Genomic DNA, 14,154 nt, shown 5'->3' on the forward strand with positions numbered 1-14,154 from the left:
TAAAATTAGGCTTTCGAATATTCAAAAGGAAAACCAGGTACATTTTACAAGATAATTCTTACAAGTTGTTACATTTTACAACTACATTATTCAGGAAGAGAGAAATGATTTTTTAATGAACATTTTTCCATTTGGGCATATTTTGGATGCTTAATGTAATTCAAATCTTTGAAACACATAATGGAATCAAGTCATTTTATTATAAGCGTAGACATTATTGACTTTTTTTTTTTTTTTAAGTAAACGAAGAGAGTCAAAATGAAGCAGTGAAGAAGGGACGAAAGCAACTCGTTCCAGGATTTAGGGGAAACACATCAGATTTGCCAAGCATGTGGAACCTTCTAATACCTTCTCAGCCAGGGCCTCAGTCCCTGAATGGGCTGTGGGAGGCATCCACACACAGGTAGATGACTTCCTTAAGTTCTGGGAGCTGGAAAGATCACTTAGCTAAGACTGAGGTAGGCTGGGCATGAGTCACTTATTGGATACTGTTTTAAGGTTAACTGAACCTGCCTACGTAGATGGGACCATCTCTTCGTTGGACAAGGGCAATTTCCATGAGCTAATGTGTCAGTGCTTTGGTTTCCTGGGATGAGGCAGATGGCCAAAGAGAGAAAGCTCTCCTAAAACTGTGTTCGTGTGTGGAATGCCACAGAAACAATCAAAGAGAATCACAGTGAAACCCTGTTATAGCCAGTGTGAAGGAACAAAGATAAACACCTGGCTTCTCCAAGAGAAGGGGGAATACAGATAGACAGATATATATATATATATATATATGTATAAAATACACATATATATAAAATATACATACACACACACATACAGGGGTGTGAAAGGTTTTAGAAAGGTACTTTCCTATACAGTCATGCACTGTGTAATCACGTTTTTGTTGAGGGACCACATATAAGACAGTGGTCCCTAAGATTATGATACTGTATGTTTAGATCTGTTCACATACATTCAATACCACTGTGGTCAGGATTGCCTACAGTATTCAGTACAGTAGCATGCTGTGCAGGTTAGTAGCCTAGGAACAACACGCTACACCATACAGCCTAAGGGTGTAGCGGGCTATCCCACCTAGGTTTGTGTAAGTACACTCCAGCGTGTTCACACAAGGAAGAAATTACCTACTGATGCATTTCTCAGAATGTATTTCCATCATTAAGTGATACCTATCTGTATTTAAAACCATTTTTCAAAATAACTGCCTGGAATGATTTCCAGCAACTCTTTCACTGGCTGTTGTCAGACCTACATACAAAATACCTTCTATTTACCTGAACTGGAACAAAGTAGCAGCCAAAAACCCCGCCTTAGTTCAGTTTAGTACAGTTCAGTTCAGTTGTTTGAGGGGGGGAGGATGATGTTTAATTTTTACAGCTCATCATTATCAAGGCCGTTGTAAAAACCTTTCAGGACCCCAAGAACTGGTAAAAGATTACGTCAACTTGTCCGAGACACCTCAAAATAAAACTTTTATGGGAGTTTTCTCTCTTTGATTAGCCATCTGCCTCATTTTCAAAATCACACAAAGCTTGCAAGCATAATGAGATCAAATGAAAGTATCTTCTTTCTAGATTTTTCTGGCTAGTTTATCTTCATTCCCTCACACTGGCTATAACAGGGTTTTACTGTGATTCTCTTCGGATTGAGTGTTCCTGTGGCATTCCAGGCAGGAATATGGTTTCATGGGAACCTTCTTTCTTTGACTGGACATCTGCCTCATTCCAGGAAACAAAAATGTGGACCAGTCCCTCAAAACTGAACCTCCCTCTCCTCTCTCTCTCTTTAGGGACAGGTCCCTGTTTGCTGGTACCCCGTCATTCTCCATCAATGGGGCACACGCCCTTCACTCTGAAAATAAACCTCGACGTGGTAAAGACGACCCACCTGGAGTCTCCACCCGGCGGTAGTGGTAAGGGTTAATGCACACCTCTTTCTGCTTGGAGCCAAATGGGAACTCACAGCACTCCAGTGGCTTCAGCTCGTGGTGGGACTGCAGATCCGGCCAGCGCCACACACGGCAGTAAATCACGTGGGGCAGGCCCTTGCGGTGGGACACCTGCAGCCGCCCGTCCAGGGAGCGGGGAATCGTGACGCACTTGCTGGGCTGTCCCGGGCAACTGAGCGCCCTCTCCAGCTCGTCCATGGCTCCTTTCTTCTTCTTTAATTTCTTCACTAGAGAGTCCACCGCCTTCTCTGCCCACTTTTCCTCTTCATCTCCTTGCTTCCAGCCTAGCAGTCTCTTCACTGCGGGGCTGGTGAAGGAGAAGAGGGAGCTGATGGGGGTGGTGGAGTGCATAAGGGGCCACAGCAGGCTCCGGCGCGCACGGGAACCGCACAGCCCTTCACGGCAAAGTGGGCGGCGAGTAGCTCTCCAAGGGTGGCATAGGGACCAACCCGCCCGTTCTTCTGGGAGCGGCTAGGACCAATTCAAGTTGGGAAGTGTGTTGACTTTCTCCTAAGCCCTTGCACACGCTGGCCAACTCTGGAAAACACGACAAGACTTCAATTAGTTTAATCAGGGTAACATTCAGAAAAAGTTGAAGTTGGATAGAAAGAGGTGATCCACACCTGCAGTCCCAGCTACTCAAGCGGGAGAATCGCTTGAGCCCAGGAGGGTCGAGGCTGCGCCACTGCACTCCAACCTGAGCAACAGAACCAGGCCCCAAAGTTGGACGGAAGGAACGAAACATTCTTCAAATGTTTTAATTTGAAAACTGTTGTCTTTGACTCTGCCCTCTCATTTATTCCCTATATCCAGGTCTCAGGTCATTTTGCCTTCAAAGTCTTTGGAGTTTGTCCCTTTCTCTCCATTTCCACCGACACCTGAGCTCTGGCCCACCACACCACTCCTCTGAAGAAGTATCTCCCCTTCTCTCTTTCCATTCTAATCCACTTACTCCCAAACATGGCTCTTAGCACTTTCCCATTTAAGAAATCACAGTGGCTCCTTGGTCTCCCAAGTGTAAACTCCTCTGCTTGGGTTTTTCCAGGGCCCCCATAATCTTCCCTCAACATATGTTCTTTCTTTCTTTCTCATTTTTAGTTTGCACAAGCAATCCATCTTCTTGTAGAAAATAAATACTAATGAAAAGAAACAAAACAAAACAAAAAAACAGGATCGTGAATAATCTCACCACTCCTGGACAGCCACACTTAACGTAGTCTTCCAAACTACTTTTCAGGGCAGCGGCTCTCAAAGTGTGCCCCAAGGATCCCTGGGAGTCCCTGAGATCCTTTTAATGGGACTGTGAGGTTCTCTCTTTTCCAATTACTTATTTGTGTGAACTAACTTCTCTTTACACACTTCAACCAAAACAACATAGCACAATAGAGTATATGGAGAAACAGATAATGACAATCTAGGTGCCATTTATTAAACCAAGTATTAAATAGATTTGCAGTAATATAAAACTCAATAATACTCTTCTCTTAATAATAATAGTAATACTTCTCAATAATACTCAGTAATACTCTTCTCAATAACTTTTATGAAAACAATGTTTTAAATAAAAATATTTTGTTAATTGGAATAGTTTTTAATGAATCACTATTTTTAAATTTCTTAGTTTTAATTTTTAAAACGGTAAAAATGAATAGATCCAGCCCACAGAGGCAAGAGTTCTTTGTTCTCGATGATTTTTAAAAGTGAAAATTTTTAAGACCCAAATGCCTGACAACTGCTTTTCTAGAAATTATACACTATCACAGACACAAATACATACGCAAGAAAGCACAGCTGTCACGTTTGTTATTTGTTATAAAATCAGCTGAATTCTTCTTTGCCTTCTCATCCACAGGAGATGTTCTTTCCCAGTTATTCAGCAGTCTCATTTAAATGTCCTGAGGTAGAACTGTATTTCCTTTTCTGTGAAACAGTTGGCTTAAACAAAACCTCCTCCTCCTTCCAGATTTTAGAGATCAGCTGCCTCATTAATGTTTAAAATGGCTGGCTGGTAACATTTTGGAGCAAGCTGACTCAAGTATTTTGGGCTACTGGAATCAATGTAGCTCATAGTCTCCAACAATTGTTTGTTTAATATGCATTAAATATAATTTTCTCCTTTGCTTCCCTGGAGGGCAAGCTGTACCTTTCTGAGTCCAATTCTATAAACTTCTTTTGAACATAGGTGCCTTAGAACCCCCTGCTAGAGTGATCATTATCGGGCACCTCAGGTGAGGAGGATGGCACTATGGTCCCACAAAAACGGATGAGATTTAATGAGTATAAAGCAATAGTCACATCACTTTATTCCTCATCTGGCATTGTACAGAGATAAACTATGACAAAAAGGAGAGTTGAGAGCTCCATAGCTGCCCTTGTTCGCTTGGCAGTTTGACTTACACTCAGTTTTATTTGGAAAGGTTGCTTTTGTGGCTTAACAATCATGAATTTATATAGTTCAGTCACTGTGTTCAAGTTCTGTTTACTTATCTAGTCAGGCTGCCTTAAAGCAATGGCTGAAGAGGGTTAGGAGCTTTAAGGAGAAGTCTCATGATAGAATAACCTGAACCCCAAAACAGTTGTGAATTCTGCTTAGTTTTACATGGGATTCATTGTCAGTGAGTTGTGGCATAGATCTTTAAGCTGAGGTCAGTCATAGAGAAAAGCTTTTTATAAAACCACTCAGCAGAGTTAAACCAAATATACCTTTTAGAAACTTTTGCTCCATGAAACAAGAAACGGTTCCCTAAACCAGGTTTTGTTGGGTTCGTTTTTTTAAACCGTGGGTGCCCATTTACCAATGGCATGTGAACTCAATTTATTGGAACAAAACAGCTTTTGTACAAACAATAAAACAAAATAGACTTTATTGCAGAGCAGCTGACAAAAATAATAAGTATAATAATAATCATTTCATTAAGAATTTTCATTCAGAAGTATGTGCTCTGTGTGTGTGTGTGTGTGTGTGTGTGTGTGTGTGTGGCGGGGGGGGGGGGGCGGTGTATGTGTCCAGGGTCACAGTGGAAAATTTACTTGTTAAGTTGGGTTACAATAAAAAAAGTTTGAAAAGCACTGCTCCTAAACCATACATTTTTCTTGGAACTGTCTGTCTGAGGTTTACCTTGATGAGTGACCTTCAGTGGCCACCATACTTTCTTATACCATGGGGGAATTGCCATCTAGTCATGAATCTAGGGTCTGAAACCCTTCGGCTCTCTGCAGACCGATCTCACTAACACATTTCAAATCATTACAGTGGTCTCACGACAGTTCCAAAACTATGATTTTACTGCTGCAAGATACCGCTCCTGTCCCATTAAACGCAGGCCCTTGCATTGAGGGAGGCCCCGAAGAGTTAAATTTAGGACTTCAAGAGTGATAAACACCCAATTCATAACAGCGGCCTCCAGGTAGGCTAGAAATAGAAAATATCAAAAAGATTTTAATGAGGCTGACTGGTGGGTATACAGATGTTCAAAATACTATTTTCTATGCTTGTTTGTATGCTTGGCATATTTTTAATAGAAAAATTAAGTGTAAAAAATGAATCATGCCAGGTGCGGTGGCTTACAGCCTGGGTCCCAGCTACTCAGGAGGCTGAGGTGGGAGGATCACTTGGGCCCAGGGGTTTGACTCTGCAGTGAGCTATGACTGCACCACTGCACTCCGGTCTGGATGGCAGAGACCCTGTCCCCTTGTCTAGGTTGTTTCTATGTGTCCAGGCAGTGCACTCTAAAGGTTATTCATTCTCATTCCTATAATGTTTTAGCCACTTGTAGAACAAAGGGCCTCCCTGTTTGTCTCCAGGTGGTCATCGCCCTGACATTAACAGTGCAAGTTTGTTCAGTTGTGTCAACCTGGCTCCGAATAGCTTTCCATCGTCAGAGAACTGAAATGCCCACAGACTCTAAGCTCTAACCTACTGTCATCTCCTGCTAACTCCATGGCCCAGGTTCACCATAACAATGAAAACAGAGCACCCTCAGAGCGTTCAGTGAAAAAACAACTGGCTGCAAAAACAAGAGGAGGGGCGATTAATATTTCTCTCAGTTACTACATTTCTAAAAAGTGCAAAGAAGAATGAAACCAACAGTAAGTGAGCAAAACCTGAGGGGGCGGGAAGTCTGGAAAATTCCTGAGAGGATAACTGGGCTGCACTTAAAAGGATTTAAATCACAGTTAAAAAATAATAATAATAAACTGGTTGGGCATGGTGGCTCTCGCCTGTAATCCCAGCACTTTGGGAGGCATTGGCGGGCAGACGGCTTGAGCTCAGGAATTTGAGACCAGCCTGGGCAACATGATGAAACACCATCTCCACAAAAAATACAAAAGTTAGTTGGGCATGGTGGCACACACAGGTAGTCTCAGCTACTTGAGAGGCGGAGGCAGGAGGATCGCCTGAACCTGTGAATCGGAAGTTGCAGTGAGTCACGATTGTGCCACTGGACTCCAGCTTGGGCAACACAGGGAGACCCTGTCTCGAAAAATAATAAAAACAATAAAAAATAAAAATATAAACTGTGGTGGATTAGGATAATTTTCTAAGATTTTTTGGTGTGGTATAGTCTCACTTTTGTAAGAAAATCGTGTATCCCTGTCACAGATCCACTGTGTGCTCTTAGGCAAGTCATGTTGTCTCTCTGGATCCCACCCCCTCCTCATCTGCAGATCAAGACAAGGCTCAGTCTCCAGGGAAGGGTCTGCCCGGGAGATGGGTCCATGACTCCGCAGCTGTTGGCTGGATGTGCCACATGGGATCTCAACACTTGCTCAGCTGCTTTGATGCTACTGGGACTACTCGTAGCAGTCGGAACGTGACCTTCACTCATGACACTTCATAGCACAAAGCAGGGCAAAACAACAGCTCTGACACAGCTATCAAACTGACCCTGTTAATAACAAGTGTCATCTACCGACACGAACCAAGTCCCACTTTGCTCTCCAGCTACTTGTTTCATTTTAGTAGTATTTGAATTACTGCAAAGGAATAAGAGTAAAAACATATACTGGGCATTCCTGTGTTTGAAACCATTGGTCAGTGCGTGATTAGCGTTCATAACCCCAGATCCCCCACAAAGCCTCCTGCTGGTCCTTAGAGCTTTCCTTCTTTGGGCAGAGAGAAAAAAACACCATTACTGTCCTTTCTCTGGAAAGGACACACTTCACACACTTGCAGCACAAAAACAGTACTTTTTTCTTTTTCTGGCATCGAGTTTTACAATAAACCCCAACTGAGTAAGAAAACAACTTCTCATTTTCGAGTCTTTTAAATAAACAAGCCCACTTAAAAGAAAAGCAGTGCTGACCACATGCATACACCATGATTTAAGTGCACATAATTCCACGGTAAAAAACAATTTACCCGGCTGGGTAACAGTTCAGGAGACATAAGCTTTTTTATTTTAAGTTGACGGTTTTAAATCCAGCTCCCATTAGCAGTTACTGAAGATTATTTCCACTCAGTTGATCTCCTTGGAAGGTTCAGTTGGTGATTTTAATCCTGAAGAAAATACAATTTAAAAAATACCGTTTAAGATGGAGCATTCCTAAGCCCTGGGCACATGGAATCTTTGAGCAATCCTTCACGGGCACTACTTTTGGGTCAATGTGGCCAAGGCCTCCATCACCTACCAGGCTGCACAATGCGGTCAGCCCAGGGGGTCAGGGAGCACGTGTTTGTTCTGCGAGGGCCTAGTCCAGAAACAATCACCACGATAAAACATCATGATTTCCTTATTTGTTTTTGTCTTTTACTTTTTCAAGCTTATCAATTTTGACCCTCTAATCCATGACCAGCATTAAGTATACCTTGGTATCTATAAAACAGTTTACTAACCAATTTAGAAAGTGAACACTTTTGCTGAAGGAACATTTAACCCCCTCCAAGAAACACTGTTATCTAGACTATTTCTGCGGCACTTTTTGTACACTGGTAATTAATACAGCCATAATAAATGCTTATTTTACTCTACAATAATTTCTTTATACTTTACACACAAGTATAAAACTATGTCCAAAAGGATTTCTATCTTATTTTATTTTATTTTTTATTCTTTTGAGACAGAGTCTTGCTCTGTCGCCCAGGCTGGATGCTATGGCCGGATCTCAGCTCACTGCAAGCTCTGCCTCCCGGGCTCCTGCCATTCTCCTGCCTCAGCCTCCCGAGTAGCTGGGACTACAGGCGACTGCCACCTTGCCCGGCTAGTTTTTTGTATTTTTTAGTAGAGACGGGGTTTCACCTTGTTGGCCAGGATGGTCTCGATCTCCTGACCTCGTGATCCGCCTGTCTCGGCCTCCCAAAGTGCTGGGATTACAGGCTTGAGCCACCGCGCCCGGCCCAAAAGGACTTCTATCTAGAAAACAGTTGGCTGTTATTATCACCACTGGCACACACATATCATGTCTTATACTGTACAACTTGAGAAGGAACTGGGCTTAACACACACACACACACACACACACACACACACACACACACACACTTAATTCAAATTTGTCCTCCCTTACACTAGCCTGGCATTCCCATATGTCCCAAATGAGTAGCAATCACAAGTTGTATTATAAGATATAAATAATCACTTTATGCATATGCCAGTTCAGTGTCATGCGGTTGGATACATATAGAAATGGTATCATGATTTCATCTTCTGGAAAGCGACTTTTCTAGCTGTATTCTGAGGTTTCTTAAATATCCAGGAAGGGTCAGTTCTAGTTCTCTGGGTGGAATACCTTTGGCCCACAGCACCAAAGAAGACAACAGAAACGCAGCTGTTTGTAATGGGAGTTCTATCCAGGGGGCCGTAGAGAGATTCCAAGCCATCTGTGGACATTTGAATTGCTCATTTTGGGTGAATGTACAAATACTGGGTTTTTCTAAGGCAACAGTCCATAGGTATGCTTTAAATTCTCAAAAGAGCCTGTGACCCCCAAAAGGTTAAAAAAACAACAACACTGAATTAGAAAAAAGGGGAAAAAGAGAAAGTAAGAGTGAGAAGGGAATAAGCTAAAGGGACTGTAGAGAGTAGCTGACTATTCTCACTATGCGGGTGCTGGGAAGAGCCTAGAAGGACTACAGTGCACGGAGATCATGAGAAGGTAGAGGGGAGACAGGCAGATGGCCAACACATGTTGACTATCTTCATGATAAGTGCCTTAAGTACATTTACTCGCTGAATCACTGTCACAGCTGCATGTGCTTATTAACCCCACGTGACATGTGAGGAAACCAAGGTACACAGAGATTAAGTACCTTGTCCAAGGTCACACCACTAGTAAGCCAGGATTCAGACCCCTGCAGTCTGGCTCCAGACACCCTAAGCCACTGCACCATAATCCCGCTCCCAAAGGACATGGGAGGAAAGCAACATGGGTGCATCCCCCAACAAGCTGAGACGGACAGCAAAAGACCCCCTGAACCCAAGGCTGGGCCTGAGCTGTACTGAAATGCAGGACGATGGGAGACGGAGCCTGAACGGTGGAAATTGAGAGAGAAGCCCTCCAAGATCTCCTCAATCTCCAAAACGTTGTGGCTCTAAAGGGGCATGAAACACAACAGAGAGGTTGGCTCTGTGTCCTAAAGGAAAGGACAAACCTGAGCTGAGCTGCATGTCAGCCTCCATTCAGTCATTCACATATCTCAGCAAATGGCCCTGATATGAATGCCTATCATGTGCCAGGCCCTGCCCAGTGGGGAGCAAAGCAGACATGGCCCTTGTCCATATAGGGCTTAGAAACTGTCTGGATATGAAACATGTAAATATTAACAAGTCATGAAGTCTTATGCAAGAACAAACATGACTGTGGGTCCAGGGACCTGCTTGGACTTCCCGGTGAAGACCCCCTGAGGAGGTGACAATGAGATCAAGAGGACAAGAAAGTGCTGCCACTCTAGGGGCTGCAGAGTGAGACCTCCAGAGAAAAATGCCAAGAGGGTGGCACAGGGGTAGAGAGAATTCCAGGCATTTGGGTAGCTGGAGGAAAAACTGTGGCCAAGGAAGAGTGGGCAAGGGTGTGAGTGGCTGGAAGTGAGGCAGGAGGGGAAGACACACACGAGTGTCCTGCTGGAGCTGGAAAGTAGCATATGGAAAATGGGTTTTATCGAAAGTGCAAAGGGAAGCCTTTGAATGGGTTTTCTTTTTTTTTTTTTTTTGGAGAGAGGAGGTCCATGCTGGTCTTGAACTCCTGGACTCAAGTGATCCTCCTGCCTCAGCCTCTCAAAGAGCTGCGATTATAGGCATAAGCCACCATGTCCAGTCTGAATGGGTTTGAAAAGCAAAGAAATTAAATGATCTGACTTGATCGTTTTTCTTTTTTTTTTTTTTTTGAGATGGAGTCTTCCTCTGTCTCCCAGGCTGGAGTGCAGTGGCATGATCTCGGCTCACTGCAACCTCCACCTCCCGGGTTCAAGTGATTCTCCTGCCTCAGTGTCCTGAGTAGCTGGGATTACAGGTGCACACCACCACACCCAGCTAATTTTCGTATTTTTAGTAGAGATGGGGTTTCGTCATGTTGGCTAGGGTGGTCTCGAACTCCTGACCTCAGGTCGTTGGCCCACCTTGGCCTCCCAAAGTGCTGGGATTACAGGTGTGAGTCACTGCGCTTGGCTGACTTGATCATTTTTAAGTGATCGTCCTAGTTGCTTATATGGAGAATAGATCAGATGAGGGAGCAAGTAGAAGACAATGTAGAAGGACAGGTGAGAGAGCTGGGAGACCTGGCAGAGGAGGTAGTTACTGGGAAGGTGAGGTCAGTGCTGTGTTTTTTGTTTAAAGATGAGGCTTCTAGAGAGAATCTTATTCATTTTACTGATTATCCATAAAAAGGAGAGATGCATGTGGCAAAAGATACAAATGGGACAACAGAAGGGAAGAGCAGACACAGGCAGGTTTGTCTATCTGGTCACAGGATGATGAGGGTGGTTCCCTCTGAAAACTCCAAGGTTGCAGAGAAGTTAGTGAGACAGGCAGGAGGAGAGGGGACAGATTTGAGTAGCAAGGCACAGGTGGGAAGCAGCCACAGTGTGGGAAAGCAGAAGTGTGTTCTGCACAGAAAACAAAAGACAAACTCCAACAGGGGCCTATCAGCCAGGGCTGACAACAAAGCCACTGCAAGGGTCCCACTCTGAGGAGTTTCAGAAAAAGGAGCTCTACTCTCAGAATAAATGAGCACTGCTATTTCAGGGTGTTCAGCCTGAAACCAGAGTTGGTTACGGATATGGCTTGGCTCTGTGTCCCCATCTAAATCTCATCTTGAATTGTAGTCCCCACTTGTCGAGGGAGGGATCTGGTGGGAGGTGACTGGATCATGGGGGCATATTCCCCTCTTGCTGTTCTCGTGATAATGAGTGAGTTCTCGTGAGATCTGGTTGTTTGGTAAGTGTCTGGCGCTTCCCCCTTCTCTCTCTTTCCCTCCTGCTGCCATGTAACATGTGCCTTGCTTCCCCTTCACCTTCTGCCATGATTGTAAGTTTCCTGAGGCTCCCAGCCATGTGAAACTGGAAGTCAATTAAACCTCTTTTGTTTATAAAGTACCCAGTCTCAGGCTGTTTCTTTATGGCAATGTGAGAATGGACTAATACAGTTTACCGCTGGGCTCTTTTCACCTTTATGATAGAGAAAGTGACCAGAGCTGGATAAAGAGGCAGAAGAGCCAGGCAAGTATTTGGGCACTTATGTATAACAGATGCAAAAATATCACTGCAATCAACTCCTAAATCATACACTGATCACGTTATGATGAAAGTAGGTGGTGCTCTCAAGTGGGAAAAAACAACATTCCTAAATATGTTTTGTGATATGCATGACACTCAGCACCTGGAAGTGAGGAAGTGGGGAGACATTCTGAAATGGGAACACAGAGTGTTTGTGTGCTTTACTAAAGGATGTGATTAACTTGATCGGCTTTTGAACGCTTTTAATATAATAGCTTAGAGAGGAAGGGAAAACACTTCCATGTGCCAGAGAGGATGCACATGAAACTAACCACATTCATTGCCTTTGGAAAGGGAATGCGGCCAGAGGAGAAGAAGGTTGGAAGACATTTCAGTTTGCATTTTATATCAACTGAAAAATGCCTCCCAAGTCAGAAAAATCACAATAGAAAATTGAGAACAGGACTGCAGAAAAGTGGGAAATAGGCTGCCCACTGTTTTTCCAAACACTGATTCTGCTTCAGGAGAAAAATCATAATTGAATTTCTTCCTGAATAAACGTTTTATTAGCAAAGACTCATTTCTTCCCACCCTTCCTCAAAACGCTTTGAAGCAGTATGACACGATTAGTGTCTCTGGGGTGTCCACACATTTTGGTCCAGCTCTTGTCAAGACCACAGGAACACTGGATTTCCTGTATCCATGCAGAAAGTTGTGTGCTATTTACTTTAAAATGTGGTCCCATGTTTCTTTCATGCTCAAGGTAAGTCTTGCACTTTCCAGTTAGACAGCAGGTAGTGACCACCTTACTAACAGGGACAATCCATTCATCACAAGTTCCTACTTGTCCTAAAACTTTAATTAAATCGCCAGAACAGAGCAGACAAATGAGAAAACAAAAGCAAAATGGGCCTTTAACTCATAGTAGAACCCAAATATGGCTACAAGAAAGAAGTCCATGTTACTAAAAGACAATTCTTAATATAGATCTCACTCTAACAGGCTTTTTTATTTTTATTAGAGTGCTTTGATTGAAATGTTATGTATACACAAAATTATATCATTACTGACAATGAAATCATTTCTTCCTTCCCTACTCTATTTGTAACTCTTAATGTGTTTATAAAACATCCGACATTCTCAAGGAGAACAGAATCAAGGCCAACTATTTTAGCATGAATGATTTATCAATTACAAAATGTAGATCCTTAGAAATCTATTTTTATTGAATTGTTTATCATCTGGTAAATAATGAGCACCCTTAAAAAGAACCAAACCTCTCATACTTTGGCAACCTCGAAAAGAATACACCAGATCTTATGCAACATCATATGGTGTCCTTACTCCAGCAATTCTGACCCATGAAAATCTGAGTTTATCAAAAATATAAACTTAGGAAAGATTATTTGTCTTATGTAATGAGTCATACTACATGTAAAAATATGATTCAATTGACAAAAATCTGATTCACAGACAGCTTTCAGGAATAAATACCCTTTTATTCAATAAACATTTACACCAAGTTCTTGCTGCGTACCTGCTAATTTTACTTCGAAAGGCATATCTAATTTTTTTTCTTTTTTGTTTTCTAAAGGCATATTTAATTTTTGGTCAGAAAAAAATCTATAACCTTTAGTAAAATTAAGAGATCTCATTTACATTTCTAGTTCCAAAATATAATTCTAACTTTTAAAATGTATTGTGCTTATTTTTTCATCTACATGTTCTGGGAGGGCACTGAAGAATTTCACTGTTAAGCAAACTGTAAAACAAATCAAATTAGTTTTGAGGACACTTTACTTTATAACTCTTTGCCCATCAAAACACCAAGCGTCCTTAAAACTTTAAGAATTATACAACTGTTCCAGCTTTCTGGCAAACAATACAGCAAATAATATTTTACTGATGTAGTCAATGAACCAGTTTTTTTCAATGTTCCCAGCATGTCCTTCAGAAAACAGATAAATTGTATTTTTCTAAATATCAGAAGATACCCAGGTGGAAAAGCTTAGCTTAAATTTGGAAGAGATATTTCTCTTTGTTTAAAGTAGGTGTTTAAAATTGGTTTTGTAGGTAACTAGACACATTCAACTTTCTTCTCATTGTTGTAAAGTCACCTCAAGAGAGTTTGGATGCCCTTTTTAAACTCTGATGACTGTTTAGGAACCAGAGAAATGAGCTCCCCTCCAACCACACATGCATGCACCCGTGCCCTCTCTCCCTCCCCTTCTCAACCCCCACTCTCTCCTCTCCCCACCCCTATGACCCCTGTCTCTCTCTCAAAATCAATGCTGTTCAGCTAAAACAGGAGGAGTGTGAGCTGGTGGCAGAGCAGCAACAGTGCATCACAGACACACCACACAGAATACATAGTATGCTCTTCAAAACATTCCCTATTTTTCATTCAGAATCTCTCATATGCTAACTCACAAGTCACTTTTATGGAGCTTATCAGAAAATGTATTAACTTCACCCCAGCCTGTAGTTCATGGTAGTAGACCCAACAAATGATCTTTCACTTTTCCTCCTTCCCGCTTTGGTCCTCTGA

The 14,154-nt window shown here is 42.5% G+C and overlaps 1 protein-coding gene across 4 annotated transcripts in view; it reads right to left on the minus strand.

Annotated features, from left to right (window-relative positions):
- SMAD9 (SMAD family member 9) overlaps positions 1-14,154 on the minus strand; it is a 112,566-nt gene that overhangs the window by 72,307 nt on the left and 26,105 nt on the right. For 3 of the 4 annotated variants that reach the window (XM_077973559.1, XM_028837084.2, NM_001257798.1), the window contains 1 exon segment: positions 1,897-2,494. In XM_077973559.1, coding sequence (XP_077829685.1) covers positions 1,897-2,308 — 412 coding nt within the window. In that variant the 5' untranslated portion in view covers positions 2,309-2,494. 4 annotated transcript variants of the gene reach the window in all.

The sequence above is a fragment of the Macaca mulatta genome, chromosome 17 (genome assembly GCF_049350105.2).
Source record: "Macaca mulatta isolate MMU2019108-1 chromosome 17, T2T-MMU8v2.0, whole genome shotgun sequence".
NCBI lineage: Eukaryota > Metazoa > Chordata > Mammalia > Primates > Cercopithecidae > Macaca > Macaca mulatta.